The sequence below is a fragment of the Rhamphochromis sp. 'chilingali' genome (genome assembly GCF_963969265.1).
Source record: "Rhamphochromis sp. 'chilingali' genome assembly, chromosome: 12".
In the NCBI taxonomy this organism is placed as follows: domain Eukaryota; kingdom Metazoa; phylum Chordata; class Actinopteri; order Cichliformes; family Cichlidae; genus Rhamphochromis; species Rhamphochromis sp. 'chilingali'.
The window spans coordinates 25,851,139-25,872,529 of record NC_137939.1 but is presented as its reverse complement, the minus strand read 5'-3'; the positions used below and the strand labels follow the sequence as shown (position 1 = coordinate 25,872,529).

General features: G+C 41.6%; 1 protein-coding gene across 2 annotated transcripts in view; it reads left to right on the top strand.

Moving 5' to 3' along the window:
* nkain4 (sodium/potassium transporting ATPase interacting 4) overlaps positions 1 to 21,391 on the top strand; it is a 57,764-nt gene that overhangs the window by 14,175 nt on the left and 22,198 nt on the right. For both annotated transcript variants that reach the window (XM_080898061.1, XM_080898060.1), the window contains exons 2-4: positions 7,403 to 7,540; positions 8,723 to 8,803; positions 16,840 to 17,040. In XM_080898061.1, the coding sequence (XP_080754187.1) occupies positions 7,403 to 7,540; positions 8,723 to 8,803; positions 16,840 to 17,040 (420 nt within the window). The remainder of the gene's footprint in view (positions 1 to 7,402; positions 7,541 to 8,722; positions 8,804 to 16,839; positions 17,041 to 21,391) is intronic.

Sequence of the window (21,391 nt, the reverse complement as noted above, 5' to 3'; positions counted from 1 at the left end):
TAGTCTGCCATGCTTTGCGCTGACTTTGTCTCTATTCCCAGTAACTTCCAGCAGGCAGGATAGTGCCAGTTAGAGGGCAAGACACACGTGAAACATTAGTGCCTGTTTGAATATTACATACAAATTGGCCCTGTGAGTCTCATTTTATCTGGCTTGCTCTCACTGAGTCGTGTGTTTTTATGCAAGTAAAATCAACCATTAAAGCCAATGAGATAAGAAAACGGGAGATGGCCGAATAAGTAGGAGTTGTCTTTAATTTACCCCTCATATCTCCTGGCTCGCCTCAGTGTTGTCCTTCAGCCTGACAGTGTGAGTCAGAGTTATACGCTTGAACACAGAGGAGTCTGACTCATGCAGCCTAAAGTCATAAAGAATGGACACACGTACACGCACACACACACCTATCCTGATGACACATCTAGTAACATGTTATTAGAGGACATTTCACTGAGGACAAACAGAAAGAGAAACACTGATGTGATCTCTGGTATCTGCAGGCTAAGGTGGGAAGCTGTGGAAATGAGAGGGTCAGCAGTCACCTCTATCTTCTAGCTCGGGGTGGAAATCACACCTAACACCTCACCAGAAATCTGCCCTACTTTCTGGATATCTCGAACTCACGGCAACACGGTTTGAGTTAATAATCATAAACAACTGCCAAGACGGCGCGACACATGTTTCGGTCTCTGTCTGAAACCCCGGTTGGATGCGCAGTCAAAGCACGCTGCCTTTCATTCATTTCAGCCACTTATCTTGAGCACACATACGCGTCTTAATTAGCTCTCAAACGATGCAGATCAAACGTTTTTTTCTCCCTCAGACAGGTTCACTCTGATCCCCCACATCACTCTTATGTGTGGCTTGCTTCCTTCTTTCCTTCTGTTGTGGCACATTTAAAAGGTGGCGGTGATTGAAATGTCTTTTGGATTTGATATTCACTAGTTTCATATTGGAGAAAATGGGGTCTATAATGTCGGGCTGTGTTCTTTATTGCTCTGTTTGTGTTTGCTCATGTATGCAGACCTCTAGAGACTGAGTATATTTACCAGCTAAGTGAGAGAAGCAGCAGCACTGAGGTCTGTGTTCCTAATTTGGTATTGCATGGCCATGTAATTGACAGCTTTAAATAGATATTAAAAAGCAGAGAAGAGAGAGAACTCAGAATGGACAGTAGTAGAAGTGTGAGGAGTGCTTGTTGCATCCTGCTGCCGTACCCATCCCATAATTGGCAGTTATTTATAGTGGGAGGAGTGGTATGTGTGGCCAACATGCTTCTCCACATATACACACCCAAAACCAAAATGCACACTAAGAGTTTCCGTCACCCAAGAGGGAGTCATTTGTGCTTGCGAGAGGTCAGTGGGAGGCTTTTACGGGCCGTTATGTAGCCGGCTCAATATTCCTGGAAGAGCATTGGTATCTTTTGATCAAATTCCACCCCACTCTCCAGTAACCCACTCCCTTTTGAATTGTGGGCTAATTGTGCTATATAGCTTTTGTGTAAGTGTGTGTGTGTTTGGGGGTGGGCAAAGGCCTTTCTATCCTTGATTGATTGTTGTCATCTTGGTGTATTATTGAGTTAGCAGCTTGCGTGATAGGGCAACTGCAGCTTCTCAGAGGAGAGGACACATACCAACGCGCACACACCCACACATGCCTCATGCCTATATGATCTTTAATTCAATGACTGGTGGTAATAATTCAGGGAAAAGGTCTATGGCTGTGTGTAATAAATACATCATGGGATCTGAATTATGTTTGTTGGATGGATGGTTTTTATGCTTATTAACTAGACTTCTGTCCCAAGCCGCGACAGCAGTCCATGTCAGATAACATATGTGCTGAGGACAGTGTGTGTGTGTGTGTGTGTGTGTGTGTGTGTGTGTGTGTGTGTGTGTGTGTGTGTGTGTGTGTGTGTGTGTGTGTGTATTTTTACATTAGTAAGCAATATTAAAAAAAAAAAAAAGTCAGTGTCAGGATAAGAATTATTAGGAAACAGTTTAGCATTTTGGCTGGCGCCACATTGCAAAATGGATGTCACGGACAACAGATGGCCATGCGGTAAAGCACACTCTGCTTTCTTGTCTATTTCACTCTAAATTAAACTGTATTTTACATCATGAACATCACATTGCGCTAAATAAGGCAAGAGACTGAAAGCTTTAATGCGTGTTTACTGAGGTTATAAATTACATCAGCAGTGAGGTATTTTTTCCATGGACTTCTATATAATCAGACTTCCTTCTGAATCCAAAGGAGAGTTGACCTCTGTTACTCATTAGAAAAAAATGCAGCGTTAAGGCAATTTCTGTTTGGTGCTGCTTCTGAAACCCAAATGTAACATCCATCTTCTATACGTAAAAGATAAGTACACCAGTTCAGTTCTAAGGTTTTAGTATTAGGACACAATAAAAAAAAATCAACCGGTCTTAAAATCAGGTAAATACAGCGTCAGATGAACAATAAAACCTGACAAACAATTTAACAAAACCTAAACCACAACGCAGAAGCAGTGGGTGAAAAACTTCTCGCTGATTCCTGAGGAATTAAGAGGGTAAGTAGCAGCCAGATGCTGCTATTTAAATGCACTTGATTCAGTGATCATCAGCAAGCCCGAGCGTCTCTATAGAAGCAGAAGTTTTGAGATTTTGCTTGTTTGGAGCATTCGACTGTCTGTTAACATGATACCAAGGAGAAAAGACATCAGTAATGATCTTAGAGATGCAATTGCTGCTGCCCGTCAATCTAGGAAGCGTTAACAGGCCATTTCCAGACAATTTCAAGTCCATCATTTTACAAAGAGAAAGGAGTGTGTATGTCAGCAAATTCACCCAAAGATCAGAGTGTGCAACACTGCACGCTGTGCGACCCAACAGCAACAATTCTGACTCTACAGACCTCAGTTAGCATGTGAAATGTTGACGGTTATGACAGTATAATTAGAAAAATACTGACCAAATATGCTTTGTTTAGAAGGAGAAAGCCTCTTGTCTCTAAAAAGAATATGGCTTAGGTTTACAAAGTTTAATGTGAACAAACAACAAAACATTTGAAACAATGTCCTTTGGATAGTCAAAACCAAAGTGGAGATGTTTGCCATAATACGCATCACCACATCTGGAAAAGCAAACAGCACATCAGGATTCAGGCTTGTTTGGCAGCCACAGTCATTGAGTTGATCATGAACTCTTCTGTTTACCATTTGTTTGACAGCTAAAGCAGCAGGATAATTATGCAAACCAAAGGGTTTGCAAATCTACAACAGACTGGCTGTAAAAGAAAAGATTTAAGGTGTTGCAATGGCCACATTCAAAGTCCAGACCTCAACTTGACTGAAGTGCTGTAGGAGCTTAAGAGAGCTGTGCAGAAATAAATGCCTGCAAACCTGAACTGAAGCCACGTTTTAAAGAATTGTGGGCCAATATTCATCCACAGCGACGTGAGAGACTGATAAAGTCATACAGGAACAGCAGCTTATTGCTACTAAAGGTGGTTCGCCAAGCTGCTGAATCATAGGGTGTACTTTTTCCTCACTGCTTCTGCATTTTGCGTAGCTTAAAAAATGACACACAGCCATTTATCATGTGTTGTTGTTCATCTTATGTCTAATTTAAACCTGGTTTTGTTGTGTTTTTATTTTACGTTGTTATGCATAAAACCTTAGAACTGAAAGATGGTAGACTTGACTGCAGTCTGTGTTCTCTAAACCGACAGACACGCTAAGTTTTAATGAAGAAAATATCTAAAATTACCTCGTGACTTTTCCTCATTCTTTTAGCCTTTTCAGAAATTGTGCCAAGCACACGCAGATAAGACCCCGGGGCTATTTTCACTTATCTAGCCAAAGAGAATAAAAGCTGGTTAATAGAATTTGATCTCTTTTTTTTTTTCTTCCACCAGGATTAGCGCACAACATTTTGGGGGAGCTGTATCATCTGTTCTTCCCGTTATTTCTTTTCTTCTCCACCCCACCCACATTTCACTCCCCCACTTAGATAATTATTTTGAGATCAAGGGTGCTCGGGGAGTTCGGAGTAACATATAACTAGATGAAAAATATGAGAAGTCAATTTGTTCTTATTTCAGATTTTCTTGCAACAGTAATAAAGCTCAGTTTTAACCTCAGGGAGAATCCTGGCAAAAAAAATATAGCGCAAGTAACCGAGAGCAGAACAAATATAAAGTGAATACTGGATAAACAGACCAAAGCAAAAAGTTTTGCAATCTTAACTTCCTCTCAACTGAAAGGACAAGAGAAATGGGAGAAAAAAGAAAAAAAAACGTATAACAAAATGTCAGGCTTTCCCTGTGGAGCTGAGGAAGGCTGACAGGGAGATGGGATATACCTCACACCACCATACAATGGGCTAATATACAGGGTATCATTAGGCAGGAAAGGAGTGCAAGATACTTCAAAGTGCAGCTCCTTCAATACTCCTGCATGTGATTGGCTGCAGGACTTTGTGTTCATCGGCCTGGAGCACAAGCCTGGATAACTAGAGCTGATATCCATCCTGCCACATGAGAAGTACAGCGCATTAATTCATTTAACCATTACACAATCAATTATGGATTTAAAAAAGCTGCTTTTTAGAAAGTCATCTGTATCAACTTCAAGAGCCTGTTTTAAAAAGCTCCTTTAAAACCACAAACAGTACATGTTTGCTTGTCTTCCATTAAGTTTATTATTAAAATTTAAAATTTATTATTGATCGGCCTGAGGTATCGCATTAAAATCATTGATCAGGCTTAAAACTGGGTCTCTTTCATGTTTGATTGTAGCCAGTGTGATGCAGGAGTAGCACTTGATTCTTATTAACCTTCTCTTATGTCTTCACAAAATAGGGAGGGATTAATTCAGATATTTATCCAGACGTGCATCTAAAAGTCATAGCTGAATTATAACTCCAATAATGGGGTCTGGGTCAAGCCGGCAAACACTTCAAACAAATTAACTGCAGCCTATAGCTGCATCTAATTTTTGCTGAAGTCCTCATGCATCAGTTTTATTTAGCTCTCTAACCGTGACCCAGAGCTGGCCAGAAGATCTATGACTCCTGATTTTATTCATTCCCTCCAGGCTTTCTCAATTCTGGGGATAGACAGAAGTTATCAGGAGAGTTGGGGGGGCTCAGTCGTCTTGCATTAGCATATGTTGTTTGTGATTTTTTTTCCCCCTTTATCCTTTCCCATCTCTCTGAGTTTATACCATGTATTTCAAATTCAAATTCAAATTTTATTTGTCACACACACACAACCATAAGCAGTATGACATGGGGGTGAAATGCTTGTAGCTGTACAATGCCCGACCATTAAATGACAGAAAAAAAGTTTTACAATATTTACAATTTACAGTTTACTACAGAATTTACAAATTAACTTAGGAATTTACAGTAAAGAATGTGCAAATAGCAGAAGAGATTATAAAGATTATAAAGATTATAAATTATAGGAATTATAGGATTATAGGAAATGTGTGGTGGTGCGTGTGTGAGAGTCCAGTCTTATAGTGACGTGTGTGGGAGAGTCCAGTCCTACACCTGGTTCAGGGCCCGAATAGCCTGGGGGAAGAAGCTCCTCCTCATTCTCTCTGTTTTGGCCTTAAGGGAGCGGAAGCGCTTCCCAGACCTCAACAGTGAGAAGAGTCCATTGTTGGGATGGGAGAGGTCCATCATAATCTTCCTAGCTTTGGACTTACACCGCTTGGTGTAGATGGACAGCAGGTCAGGGAGCTCTGATTGAATAATGCGTTCGGCTGAGCGCACCACTCTTTGCAGATCTCGTCTGTCTTGCTTGGTGCTGTTCCCAAACCAGGTGCAGATGTTTGCCGTCAGGACGCTCTCGATGGTGCAGGAGTAGAAGTTCTTGAGCACCTTCAGTGGCAGATGGAAGTCTCTAAGTCTTCTGAGGAAGAAGACTTAGAGACTTAGACCCCAGCATTTGCCCGATCTGTCTCAGTTTTCCAGCCATCTTTTCTTGTCTGTTGTCTTATTTTCATGTGCATGAAAAGTGCAGTTCGTGGGGATGTTCGTTGACTTTGGCATGGTAAGGCTTGATGCAGTTCACTCACCTCTCCCTTTTGTCACTTCACACCCTGCCTGTGGACTTATTCCCCTCGTTCATTTTTAATTATCACTCAGTGATTGATCTTCTCCCTCCCCTCCCTGTCACAATGTCTCATTGAGTTTCTAGTAACATTTCCATTACATCAAGGAGCGCAGCCACCGTGGTGTATGGAGTGTGGTGTGTGTGTGTGCTTGATGGGTTCTTCCTATCTTTGAGGCAGCAACAAGATTTCTCCCTCTCTCATCCATCTTCAAGCGCTTGGCTGTAAATGACATGTCAGCACCCAACGAAACACATCATTGGTTGAGACACACATGCACACACACACACACACACACACACACACACACACACACACACACACACACACACACACACACACACACACACACACACATTGGGAATGGAGTGGAATTGGATTGGCAATGGAATTTTAATTAAGCGGTTTGCACCCTCTCCCTGTATTTTCCAGCAAATGGCATGCTAATTGCGTTGATGCAAATAGGGCCTGCTACTCTTGAAAGTTCAGCTTGCTTTGTTTTGTGGTTTTTTTTTTTTTTTTCCATGTCACAAAATACTGCACAGAAAGATTGGAGCTACAAAGAAAGGTGAAAGAGACTGATGTCCTCTTCAAACAAAAAAGAAGAAATAAAGCAAAAACCAAAGACATCATACTAGAACAAATCTTTATTTAAACGTAACTAGCCTTAAAACATTATTGATGCAGGACTAAGAATGATTACTGTACTGGGAAAACTGTGGAATTTCTCTTCTTTTTTTAAAAATTGTAGATGGTTTTACTTTTCTTGTGCATGTGAATATTCGTTGTTGTTTGTAAGCACATACCGTAAGCTCACTGCAGTGGTATTATTAAGGAAGGCCCACACCTCCCATAAAGATCCCAGAGCATTCTCTTTCCTGGCAGGCATTGGCAGAAAGGTTGGAAATAGTGATCTAGTCCATGGCTCAGCAGGGGCTGAATCAATAAATCTGTCATTGTTTATTTTATAAAACTTCTGCCCCCCCACCACCACCACCCCACCCTGGGTGCTTCCATCGTTTGAGGCTAAACTCTCAAGCTGTTCATGTCAAGTGGCTCAGTGTCTCCTTTGAGGGAGACACATGTTGTCTTCAATAAACCAAGAGCAGCACAGGCTTGTAGTGTTTATCTTGATTCTTTATTATTATTAATTATTGCCCGTTGGTGTTTTCCAGATTTAAGTAATCAGGTTTCATTTCTTGCAGTTCCCTGCAGCCTCGAGAAAGACGGTTTTCTTCCATTGCATGTTAACCTGACTTTCTTCTTCTTCTTCTTCTTCTTCTTCTCACCCTTTAGGTGTTGGCTTTAGAAAGACAGGTCTTTGACTTCCTTGGTTACCAGTGGGCCCCCATCCTCGCCAACTTCTTCCACATCATCATCGTTATCCTCGGCCTCTTTGGCACTATCCAGTACCGGCCACGCTACATTGTAGTGGTGAGTGCACATAAATAAATCACATTTGTCTTGCAGTTCAGTTGAAACTCTGTACAGTCTCTCACATAATCCTATTTTTTGTGGGGGTTTTGCATCACTTTGCGTCTGCTCTCTGTCTGTGCATGTACCATACCTCGGACATGTTGTTGCTTTTCAGTTGTGCTGCACTCTTTTGTGCATTGTGCGACACCCTTAAATCACTCTAATCCCTTGGTAATTAGGCCTAATTAAAGGGGGTGGGATCTTGAGGGGGTGGTGGGCCACTAAGGAGCTCATCAGATTTATACACGGCTTCAAGTTTGGGGACAGAGAAGGTCGTTCTTTAAAGCGCAGTGGAATGCATATGCAGCTTGTTCATTACTTTGCCAGAAAGCACCACTACAAGGCTTTATAAATGCACTTTTACGCACGTCGGTTTTTATTTGACAACGTAACGTTCATCTAAGGCATTAAAAGCCTGTTCTGAGCAGCATTAGTGGAAGCACAGATGGCGATGTTAATGACAGGAAAAGACTGGAGTAGTGTGCAACAGATACAGAGAACAGAATAAATAAAGAGAGGCAGGGGAGGATAGATTGAAGCCACGCAGGATAAAATGAAGACACAGAGGAAGCAGGAATTGAAGGGAGGGGAGGAAGGAGGAAAAGTTTCAGCCATTGTCTATTGTCAGATGGAAAATGGAAGAGTGCAAGCTAAGGGGTTCCAAGATCTAACACGAACATTTTTACAGGGGCGCTGATTTGCCCTTTACTCTTTCGCTGACATTTTAAACACACAGTTCATCATGAGTCAGAGGATTTGACAATCTTCACTGTGATGAGTCTGTCAGTGAATACCGCTCAGTAGCACTCTATAGCTGTCAACAGTTGGCTGTCTAAGCGTACAATTTTAGAAGTGGTTTAGTTTTGAGCTTCACTCAGCTCTTAAAAACCTGCAGCCCCCTTAGGGCTCAGATAGACTTGCTGAACTTACTGGCATCATGAAGAAAAAAAAGAGGTCTTCCATATAAATTTGTGTGTGTATAGTGTCTGCATGTGTATAGAGCTATGTAGGTTTGAAAGCCCAGTGACCACAACCTTTTCTTTGTTTACTACCTTATTCATCCAGCCTGTCATTTATTTTGAAACTGTCATATTGTCTTCAATTTTCCCTGCAGCTAAACAGTTTTTTATTCCCCTCCAGTACACGGTATGGGCCGCGATCTGGGTAGCCTGGAACGTCTTCATCATCTGTTTTTACCTGGAAGTAGGAGGCCTGTCCAAGGTGAGAATGTCAAAATTCCAGCCTAGCTGTTTTCTCAGGATCTTCCTTCATGTGTCTTCGTCCCATTGAAGCGTTACTGTTTGTGCCTGAGATAAATGTTTGTTATGTATGTGCACATGCAGGTGGATGGAAACATTCCCACTTTTTTTAATTAATTATTAAAAAATGTGACTTGTAAGATGTACCCCTAATACTTTCTGAGTACTAAATAAAAGCGTAACATAGTAGCCAAACCTGGTCAGTGAGCCAGCTAGCAACGAAATTATGAGAGAGAAAGGGCCGGGAATATACATTCAAAATGTGAGTGATGGTGTTGTTTGAAATCCATTGTAGCACTGATGATAAACCAAAAATAAAAATCACAAGTTAACTTGCCAGATATATTTATATAACTGACCCATAGAATATGGGTAAAACGCCCATGCGCAGTGCCTTTGTTTTCATATGCACATGGCGGAAAAAAAGCATGGCGGCGACAGAGAATGTGAAGGGCAAAAGCGGATCGTTGAATGAAACAGATGAACCACAATTGGTTTGTAAAAATGGTGCCAACTTCAGTAGTGTGGAACTGGTTTCGTTTTCATCCGTCAGATACCCACCAAAGCACAGTTTTTGGTAGAACATGCAAGCGGGCCGAAAAACCTGGGGCTGCACAGCGTCAACGCATTAGCACCGTCCAGTAGGGCTGTTCGATATAACGATATATATCGGATGACGATATAAAAACGTCTATCGTTTCATTTTACGCTATCGTTTGTTTCGTGGTGTCGCAAAATAAACTGTTTACGGCAATATTTTTTCATCGTTTTGATGGCCACTGTAGTGGCTATATTAATTTCTTAAAGTTCTCTCTTTCTCTTATATTTAATATAACCACACTACAGACGGACAAGCGCCTGTTTTTATGTGTTGTCGTTAGCAACAACAACGGTAACACCATTGCGTGTCCGCTTGTTTATGTTCCACATAAACCTTTCACAATAAAGCTCAAGATCCTGTTGAGACTTTTCAAAATAAACTAAATCACATGAAAGAGCAGATTATTTACGGATGAGAAGTAAAAAAGAGCCGCCAGGTGCTAAAAAATAAACCTTCGACTCAAACATTAGAACAGGCTTTTCCCCGCAGCACGCCGTGTAATAAATACTCACAAAGAAAACGGCGGCCGCTACAACTTAAGTCTAGAAATGTATAGTTTCATGCATCTGTTAAAACACTCGACTCCAGCTACATGACGCGCAGCTGGAAACACTTCTCGCAAGTCGAGCTGCCCGAGATTCACAGAATTTACAGAAAATGTTACAATTTTGTGATTTATATCGTTATCGGACGATAGAATTCTTATATCGGGATATGAGATTTTGGTCATATCGCACAGCCCTACCATCCAGCCCCACGCACGGGCCGATCCGCGTTAACTGGCTAACGGAGATTTGCTGCGTTAACGCGCTTATGGCGTTAACGTCATTTTAATGAGATTAACGCTGACAGAACTAGTTTTAATACGACTTTGCTAAGCTACGAAGCTGCAACTCTTGATGGATTGTTGGAGCATTACGGCTACCGTAGTCAGGAGCCTGGTGGATTAATACGTACTGTGCTTCAACATAATATTACCGTATTGTGTGTGTTTAACCTCCGTTAAGTTTTGTGGATATTATACATGGTTATGCAGAGGGTATGTCGGCCAATTTCCACTGGAAATGCCTTTTGGTTAAACTGTCAGCAAGGAATTTGCTTTTGCACTGTTAAATTTTTATATAGCTTTAATGCACATAAAAAACAGCTGCTTGTTTAAGTGAAAATACAAGAGTTTCTGCACAATGAGCTATAATGTGTACATATGCCTCACTTTAGTTATGTTACCAGATGCAGACCTGGACGTCTTGAATCCTTGCTTTCTTTCCTTTGCTTTTGTTTAAGGCCATTAAAATTTTTTGCATTTCTTTTTTGTTGACGCTTTTGTTCTGCAGGTGTTCAGTTTGAGTTGTTCAGTCTGGTACAATCTGTGTTGATATGATGAGCAGAGAGTGGGTTAAATCCTGTAAGGGTAACTGTCAGGTTCTGGTAGGTGTGTTCTCTAACCATGTTGGAAGGCATTTGTTTTCAAAAACCACACTTAGATAAGGTTTAAAATCTTATTTTTGTTATTCCACTCGAGGACAGAGGGTGAAATCTCTGTGAAAGGCTAGCTAATTAAATTTTTAGTGTTTTCAAATTTGAGGTTTGATTACAAATTCCAAAAGAGAAAGGGTGCAGTTGTCCTGAGAGCCAGGACAGATGAAGGCAAAGATGGTTCTCTGGAAAAGAAGCCACAAAAAAAGCCTCAAGTAATAGTTTTCCTGAAAATGATTCAGCTTCCTTTTGACCTTGTGCCAGTGCTGTTGCTTTATTGCACCATGCAGGCTGCACCTATAAGAATTGTTGCCATGTAATATAAAAGCATAATTAAGGCTTCTTGAGCTTTATCGGCACTGAACACATATTTCAGCTTTAATTAGATATGATGCATTGCCGCCAGGTCTTTTCTGCCTGAACAAGCCCGAAGGCCTTGGTGAGAATAACAGTGAAGGCAGAGTAAACACAATTACTTGCAGTGTATAATGAATGTGTGACACAGCCATCTATGAATCCACTCTCTGAACAAATCACTCCCTTGAGGATTCTGTACAATATTCACCCACAACAGCAACACCCCCAGCATGTGTGTGCGCATGTATGTGTGTGTTTTCTTATATTTGGCTGGTGCGTTTCTGTCGACCTGTGGGTTACCCTGCTGTGTTTCAAGTGGAAGCTTAAATGTAATAGGTAAATAATCAGGAACAATCCCTCCCAAAGCAGTGTGAAACCCACACACATGCATACTTTTGAGTTCTCTGTGGCTGGATCCCCTGTGGTTCCTCAGCACAGATCAAATTGGTATTCAACCAGACAAAGGCAAGTGTTTGGGTTGTCACCTTCACTCTACCCCCCTCCTCTTTCCCTCTTTCTCCAAGTGTTTTCACTTTGTTCATTGTGCCTTTGAGAGATATATATAGATATCTATATATAGATATACATACATACATACATACATACATACATACATACATACATACATACATACATACATACATACATACATACATACATACATACATACATACATATATATAAAAAATATTTTTTTTATTTATTCTAAACTTATAAAGCCTAGAAAATGCAGCTCCTCTCCACTCCACTTCACTTCACTAATGGGTAGCTTGTCCAGTTGCAGGCTTGACCGTTGAGAATAATGAATTCTTGTCGGCAGTGTTCATCTGACACCTGCTCAGACAGCCAAAATGAGTTTCAGAAACACCTTCCCAGGCAGGCTCTGGCGGCTTTGTCATTGTGTGATAGTCCTTGGCTCCATCAATTGTGTCTGTCTCTCACTGCGAATGTCTTTGTGCGTCCGCTGGGTGTGCGTGTGGCGGTTGTGATTTTTTTTGCATGGTTCCTGCTAGAATAATGAGGCTTGTAGGGGACAGCTGCTCGGGGCTGAGGCTGGGCATTAACCCGACAGATGGAGCCGGCCTGGGCTCCAAGCTCTGCATATGGTGGCCAGGAGAAAGGCTGGCTAATGGAGCACACACACGCACACAACCATATCCCATGCACACATGCATGGCCAAACTTGACACACAGGACCCTAACACATTTTATCATAAAACAGCGTCAGCTAATTTTATCTGGCTTGCTCTGAGTGATGTTGACAGAACTTTACTGGAGGGTGTGCATGTGTTTGTGTGAGTGGTGTGTGCTAGCCAGACCCTCAAAGTGAGGGGGCAGGTTGTCAGAGTCATATGCCACATGCTCTGTCACCTCCTATTGATCCCTTATCCCCTCCCCCATGGTACAGCACAGACTGACAGACAGACCCCTGCTACTCTGCACGCACCTCTGTTTTAAAGAGTCCCTGGTCATTCACAGTCTTAATTCTCTCTCATGCTTTGCACACGAGACACTGGTTCACAGAAAATTGACATTTTACCCTTTTTTTCTGAATTTTTTTCAGAGGGGTTGTACATAAAAATGGCAGTGTCCAAATTAGTTGGACCACACATTAAAAAGACTTCAGCCAGCCAGATGTCTAGTACAAAATCTGTGTAATGTTCAATTTAACTCATAAAGGAAACATTTTGTCCTGACTCATTCCTGGCAGCTTCTCGCCTAAATCAAACCTGTAGATTTAACGCAGCTCAGATAGTGTCCAAACCTGCAGACACTGTCTGAAATTGACATGTGACTAATATTGCCTAATACTTACAGTAAATACTTTCCTAATCTTAGTTTTATCTGGTCTGAAAGTCAAAGGACAATTATTTATTCTTCCTGTAAGAATAAAAGTGCTGCACAGTAGAGAAATCTGAAAACTCTACTTTTGTGTTTATCATAAATATGCCTACCTCTGTGATCGCTTAATTTATTTTGACGAAAGCAGCTGATCACAAATTACAGTTTTTGAGCTTTTGTGATGTTCAGTCTGTTGTCCGTTCTTCTGCAATTCACAAAAATCCCTGCTCCTCCTACAGCATTGGACAGATGTTAGTCAAATGGGATTAAGTTCTCCTTTATGTGACTGTGTGTGAGCTCCCTCGACTTCCCATTAGTTTTGGTTTTTTTAAATCAATTTTTAGTGTTTTTTTTCTCCTCTATTTTCTTATCTTAAAACAATAACTCGGACAAATTTTCATACCGATCCACCTTAGTGTGAACGGAGCGTGAAACTTTACCCTCTGCCTCTCTCTGTCACTCATCCCCAGCACACACTGTGTCTGCTGACTGTGTTTTAGAGATGATAGAAGACCACCGCGAGCACTTTCTTTCCAGCTCATGAATCAATATGCGGCTCACGGTGTGTGCTCACGGTTGTGAAATTTAAGTAAATTCGAGACTAATCAGAACTAGAAGAATCTAAAGCATCTAAGCAGGTTTATTTCCCCAATGCGATCACTCAAGCATAGTTTCTAATCTTTTTATTTCACAAACGACAAATTAAATAAGAGCCTAATCATTTCGACGTTTAGCCTCATAGACTGCCTCGTGTTCCTAGTATTCCTCTAACAGAGCTGTCTCTAAATCTCTATTGACTTTTGTTAGAGAAAATAGTTTGAGTAACATCAGTAGACTAATCTTAAATCTATGATATGGGGGGATTGATTTCTGCTTTGGGGTGCTGGAAGCATAACAATAACACTCCTGACAGTAAATTGCCCAAAGCCTCTTCAGTATCGACTGCTGACGTAATGCAGTTGTGAGCATGGCTACAGCTGGGATAGGGATGGTTCCCTTCGCTTGCAGGATCCATCAGTGGCATCTGTCAAGTCATTAGTCCTCACAATCCTATCTATTGACCTTCAGCTGTCCTTGTTTTTGTGACTGTTGAGAAAATGACAGAATGATGGCAAAATAAAATAAGAAACTGAGGGGGATGATAGGTAATCTACAAGAAGAAAGAGTGATAATATCAGCATCATGATTAATATTTTTCTGACTCCTTGAAGACTTTGCTACTGACTGCACAGATGGATTGGTGTTTATGTGGCACTTTTCTGGTGTTATTGACCACTCAACGTGCTCTAACACTGCGAGCCACATTCACACACTTTTTTTTTTTTGTGCTTTCTTCTATGCACGCAAATGCCTGTCTTAGGTGCACATTTAGATTTGATATCTTGGCATGTGGACTACAGCTTCTGGGGACTGGAACCCCTAAACATCTGAATCCTGAGCCGGAAGATCGGTGTTCCTGAGCCAGTTCTGCCCCTGCTCTTATAATCTGGTTATATTATGATGTATGTGTTGTTGATGTGTCCATGTATGTGCCAGTGGGGGTTGATAGGAATCAGATGTTTCCTGACAGCACTTGGCAACGTTAATAATGCATGTCTTGTCACTGAGGGGCAGATGCAAGGTTAGATTGCTGTATCGGGGTATTGATTTGTGTGTGTGTTTGGTTGTGTGTGTGTCCATGAGCTCATATGGTTGTGTAAAAATTGAGCAACACCGTGCAGACTTCTATGCATAAAAAAGTTTTCTCCAAAAGCTGCAGTATTGCTGTAGTATGGCTTAAGAATTTATAAACCTCACATAAACAGCAGATCTCCTGGCTGAGACTTATGCACATATTAATAATATTTAGTTCAGCCAAATTCTGAAATATTATTTGTCTAGTCCGGCAGTTGTTTTTGATTTTACTCGATTAAATGTAGGATATAAGCCTCTGAAGATTTCTCTGTTCAACCCAAGACAATTGAGGTCCAGAGAGAGGAGTGCATTTTTAAGATGTCAACAGAAAGATGGCATTAATATTATCATTTATGCTGTTTTTTTTTCTTTTTCAGAAAGTAGTTCCATAAAAAGGGACTGAGATGTTTCCAAGTTATCCTGAGAAACAAGCAGCTTCTGGAAAGGCACATAGATGATTTGAAATTATGACATTTTTAATGTTTTTAAACTATAAATGCTATTTTATTTACGTCAAATATAGTGATGGAAGCAGACATTTGAAAAAATAATGCAAACAATAACTGTTTACATGGAGAGATCGCACTTTTTCTAAGTGGTAGAATGTGTTTTTTGGTATGACAAGTTCAGTCCACTCAGTATATAATGCCATGAAAATGTGCTCATACTAAATACCTGACATACATGTGATGTACGGTCACTTATTGTATTAGATGAATGTGTTCATCTGTGTGCAGACATGGTCACGACAACCTCCTGAAGTTCAAATCCAAGTATGAAAGAAAGGTGATTTAAGTGACATGTGACACACAGTGACACGGTTGTTGGTGCCAGACGAGCTGGTGTGAGTATTTCAGAAACTGCTGATGTACTGGGAAGAGAAATTATCTAGTGAATGGTAGTTCTTTGGGAGGTTGTTCTTAGTTAAGGACAGAGATTAGAGGAGAATGACTAGACTGCTTGTTTTCACAATTTGACATAAAAAAATGAAATCCATTCTGGATTGTATCAAAGTTTAAGAGTAGTGGTGATGTAATGGTGTGGGGGATATTTTTTGGCACACTTAGACCCCTTAATACTAACTGAACATCATGTAAATGCAACAGCCTATCTGAGTCTTGTTGCTGGCCATGTCCATTCCATTTAAGACAACAATATACCCATCTTCTTATGGCTACTTCCAGCAGGATAACACGCCATGTCACAAACTCAAAACACACACACTGGTCCAATGTACTCAAATGGCCTCCACAGTTACAAGATCTCAATCCAATAGCTTTGGGGTGTGGTGGGATGGGAGATTTGCATCAGATCTGCAGCAACTGTGTAATGCATCAATATAAACCAAAATCTTTGAGGAATGTTTCCAGCACCTTGTTGAATCTATGCTACAAAGACTTAAAGCAGATCTGAAAGCATCAGTTGGTCTAAACTGGTACTAGCAGGGTGTACCTAATAAAGTGGTTGATGAGTGTACCTTCGCAATCCCTTCAATGCTACAGCGAGGTCAAAATTTAAGAATTTTTGCACTAAAACGTTAGTGTTGAGTTATTTGGTGGATTGCCTTCAAATGAACCAGATGCTCTGCAGCTGGATGAAGTGTAATAATTGTCACCACTATGTTTGCCTGAAGGGTTTTTTAAACCACATTTTCCTGGTTGTGATTTTCTATTAGTCAAAGCTGCACTGGCATAACGTTGACATGCTAGCACACTAAGGAAAGACGGTGAACATGTTGTTATATTGTGTTTTGAGAACCAGCTCAATGCAGCGCTAACATAAGTAAGGCTTTGGAGAGTCATTAGCAGTCTAAAGATGCTTGTCTGTAATTTTATGAACCAACCCTTTCAGCAAAGGATTACAATCATAAAAAGTCTTCCAACAGCTTCTGTAAGTTTCCAAAGTTAAGCTCCCTGCCTTTTGAGCATCGGTGCTTTGGTTGCTTTGAAAGCCAGCCTTGGTTTCCTTATAAAAAATACATGAATGTGCTTAATAACTAAAGAATACAGTCCTAGCAAAGAAGTTAATGTTTTTCCTTCTCCTTCCAGGACAGTGACCTGCTAACATTTAACATCTCAGCTCATCATTCCTGGTGGAGTGAACATGGCCCCGGCTGTGTGCGGAGAGAGATGCCACAGGCTCCTGGGGTCCATACCACGGAGAGCCACTCCTACATCACTGTCATGGGCTGCTTCGTGGACTATCAGTACATTGAGGTCATGCACAGTGGGGCACAGATTCTTGTTGCTGTGAGTACAAGTTAACAATACCCGCTGACATTATGCACATTAAAATACCGTTCATACGCTGAGTCTAGATGGCCAGGACTTCATTGTATCACAGTAAGTTGGATATCTGTGAGTTAAATGTGAACAGAATAGAAAGGAAGGTGATGTTTTTGTCTTACTTTAAGCTTAAGTTATTTTGTCCGGGACAGCTTCCTCTGCCCTGGTCTCCAAATGAAAAATTGCTCAGTTGTTTTGTCTGCTGAGGCTCAGACTTGCCAGATGCTAACAGGTTACTCAAACACTGGAAGGACTGTTATTGTTCTCTTTATAAGCTCTGTATCAATTCGCCAAAAAACTCCCATCCTGCCAGCATGGACATTCTCTCACTCACACACACACACACACACACACACACACACACACACACACACACACACACACACACACACATATATATGACCGACTGCCCCAATCCTGGATGGGTGCCGGGGCACTCTTGGTGACCAGCTCTGCATGAAGTTTTGGGTTCAAGACACGCACAATGGCACAGATTTACTCACACTAACAGTCACTTACCCTCTGACTCCACCGTGACACACCCACACCTGTTTTTCACAGTTATTGTCACTTTAATACATGTGGAGTAGTTAATGTTGGCAGTAGGTGACAGACAGAAAGAGAGAGTGAACACACAGTGATGTTGTCAGCCTTGAACTACGATGTACCAGTGTGTTTCAGAGTCCTGTTGATTTTATCTAATGCTGGAATTATTTACAACTGGGGAAGTGTCGTGAATGCAGTTTGATAGATTGGAAACAAGCAAAGGGACCCAGCCATGAGAAGCACTGGATTTTACCATTCATCCCATGGCCCCCACGGAGAAGGATAATAAAATGGCTGGCTTCACTTTACAGCCCCGGCACTCTCGCTGAACCTCATTACTACTTGCATTATGCACAGTGAATTGGTTTATCCTTCGCCTTCGTTGGATTTCTACTCCACATGAGATGGCAACACCCTTTTGCCTGCAATTTACATAAAATTGTTCAACCAAGCATTCAACTGCAACTCCACGGGACTCGTTCCCTAGAGGAGCAGGGAAATTGGTACTGAAATCTTAGCGTCACGAGTGACATCGTTTTCCCTGTATCCCCACTTCCTCTCCGGGTAAATGCAGGGCTCTGCTTAGGAAAATTGAATCCTTTTGAGATGTCCACTGTTGTTTTGGTTAGTCCCCTTTTCCTCTCTCGCTGGAAAACGGGGCCAGACGGGGAAAAAGAAAGAGCTGAAGGGATGGTTGAAAAGAAAAGGAAGAAAGTGGGGTGTCCCTTTGTCTTTGTTAGAAGGGTTTCAAGGTCGCAGTGAGAGACCATTAAATATTTAGTTTGGGCTCCAAGGAGCATGTTTCATTAAGTTGAAAAATGTGGATCCATCGGCCAATAATGGAGGCATCGCTGTCATCTATCAGCTCAGATTTGTCATAAGCTGGATGGAAGGGCTTCAGAAGTAAAGCTTTGGGTTAGGGGGAGTCTGCCTTGTTTTGTTGCTTACTGCTGCTGCAGGCAACATTCAGCCAAAAAAGGAACTTCAAGATTTGAAGGATGAGCTTGAAGTGGAGGCAACCTTTTCGAACTGGGTTAATGTATTATTCATTTATCACTGCGAGGGATATTTTCCTTCATCTCTGTCCTTCTATTCTTTGTTGCCTTCACTAAATCGATATTATAGTACACATCGCTGTTTACTGGGTTTGGTTATCATAGTACCGTTATAAGAATGAGTCATTAAAAGATCAATGCAGTCAGCAGAAAACCCACAGTTGTTTTTGTCGTCTCTCTGTATCGTCCCGTCTTCCGTCTTTCTTCTTTCACTCCTGTGAACTTGCTTTACTGGTAAATAAAACAGTTGTGTCTGAGAAAACATTTCCAGTGTGGTAGGTAGAGTGTGGGTAGGAAGACGGCCAAAAAAGGAAAAGAAAAATGGTGCAGGATGTGAAATTGAGTTTACATCTGTAGACATAACTCTTACGAGCTTAAAGGGAACAGTGAAAGCTGTCTGAGATGCTGTGCTACTCATAAAACAGCCGGAGAAAGTGCTTTCGTGTACACACATACACACGCAGATATCATATCATTTAGCGTAGGTTATTGCTGCCACAGGCAATGCTTTCTTCTGTTGCATCTCTATTCCCTAGAAACCCGCAATGGGTGGAAGCTGATAACGGGAGAATCGGCAGTGTGCGTCATTCTCTCGTTCCATTGCTCATTTCCTCTGTTTTCATGTTTTTCCCACATCACATTCTCACAGCTCAGCCCGTCTTCCTGTCTTTTTCCTGAACAGATCTCGCACTGTTTGACCTTCACGTCATTCAAATTCACAAGAACCTAAACAACAAACGATGACAATGCATTTCTTGCTCACTCAGTGTCACTTGTGCTCCTTTTTCTCTTGCGCTTTGACAGCTCTGTGATGTCGGTCTACTCTCTGTTTTAAAGGCGCAGTTTGCTTTAGCACCAGGGGGCAGGGTAATATGGTGGATGAAGCAGCCGCAGTTGATTAGATGGGTATTTTCAGCAGGGTTGGCATGAGTAGACCGCTGTGATCACTACTCTGGGGTCTGTTTGTCTACAGGGTCTGTGTGTGTTCTTTGGCTGTTGAGAATCTCTCAGCTCACCAGCGTTAAAACATCACGGGCACCCAGGCTGCCCCCTGATACATCGGAGAGGTCAGAGTGCTCTCTCTGGCAAGTCCTTTAGTCCATGCTCTTTATTCCAGCTCTCGTGCTGAGCAGCACTACTGGGAATGCATTTTTTTTTCTGTTTTTGTGTAAGATGCACTGGGAGCCATGTGGAGGATTTCTCCAAAAACATTAAATAGCTGTGCATCGTCCAGTATAACAATGGCACAAAGCACCTCTCTGATATGTCAGCATTGACACTGCGTTTTAGCTGCACTGTAAGTTTTACAGCTTCTGCCTCAAAGGATTATAAAGATTCTGGGATTAAAAGATTTATAATGCAGTAGTGAGCAGTTATTAGGGCTGTTGGTTGCAGCCAAAAGCGAAGAGGAGAAGAGAACGACCTCAAGACCAGAGGAGAAGAAGGGGAGAAAAAAAAAAGCAACTGGTCGCTGTTATACTTCAAAGGCTGTCTCGGCCAAGAGCTTTAATTGTTAATCTGGTTTGCAGGGTGAAGGATAAAGATTATCTTATTATAGTATTTGGTCTTTTTAAACTTAAGAGAGAGCGCAAAAAGAAGAGTCAACAGAGGAGAACGTGGAAGTGAAACACAAGCAAGTTTAAATGAGTTAACTTCATCTCCAGTGCGATGCTCGCTTACCTGTTTGCTCATTGAGCGCCTACTTGTTTTGTTATTTACCTTCTTGTTTCGGCTTCAGTCCATTCGTTTCTTATCCCACAGAGCCCCATTTTTCCTTCCTTCACTCAGACTTCATCTAAAATCTATTGTGTGGGGCAGCGTGTGAAGAACAGCCTGTGTTTGCTTTCTTTATGCAGCTTTTATTTCTGCTTGGGTAAGCCTGTTGTGTTTGTGTGACATTAGCACGCTGTTAAGTGCAGTTACTTGATGTGGAAGATGCAAATAAGCACCGCAGACACTTCCCAATGCCTTGTGGTTGTATGTCAGCTGTACAGACCCGTGTTCTTGCGTATGTGGGAGAAAACATTGATAAATGTGGACTGTGCACTCCCTTATAATGGTTTGTCATTAAACATGCAGCTGTCTACACACGAACACACACATCTAATTTTCTGCAGATGAGTTGGCACCTTATTCTCAGGCAGAGTCCTGTGCAATTAACCTACAGGACATCTGTACCACCTCTCTATCTGTTTTGCGCCTCTCTGCATCCCCTCCCCCTTTCTCCCATGTGGTATGTTTTACCTGCAAATTCCTTTAATTGTAGTGCACTCAGTGAGTTTTCTCCTGACACTGAGCCACAGTCAATACTGTGTTAATTAGCTGTCAGATCGACCCAGATATCCGTCGTTACGAGCACATGCATTAACCAGGCAGCAAAGAACTGACGACGTCTTGAGATAAACTGAATTTAAGTGTGGCATGGTGGAAAGAGCAGTATATGGGGCTAAAACTGTTAACTAAGGCTGAAGTTGTGCAAGGCAAAACAGTGGCTGGAGACAACTTGAGATCTTGTTGCCTTTGAAATGGTTGCTTTGAAGGGGAGGGGGTCAGGCCTGTGACCATTTGCAGTCAGTTGCTGTCTTCAAAGTGATGGATGGTGATAAAACAGCAATAAGACAGTCAGTCTTCTATCAGTTTGTGGCTGAATGGGAACAAGTTGGCAATTAAATGCAATCTGTTTGTGATAATATGGTGATTAACTTTGATAAATC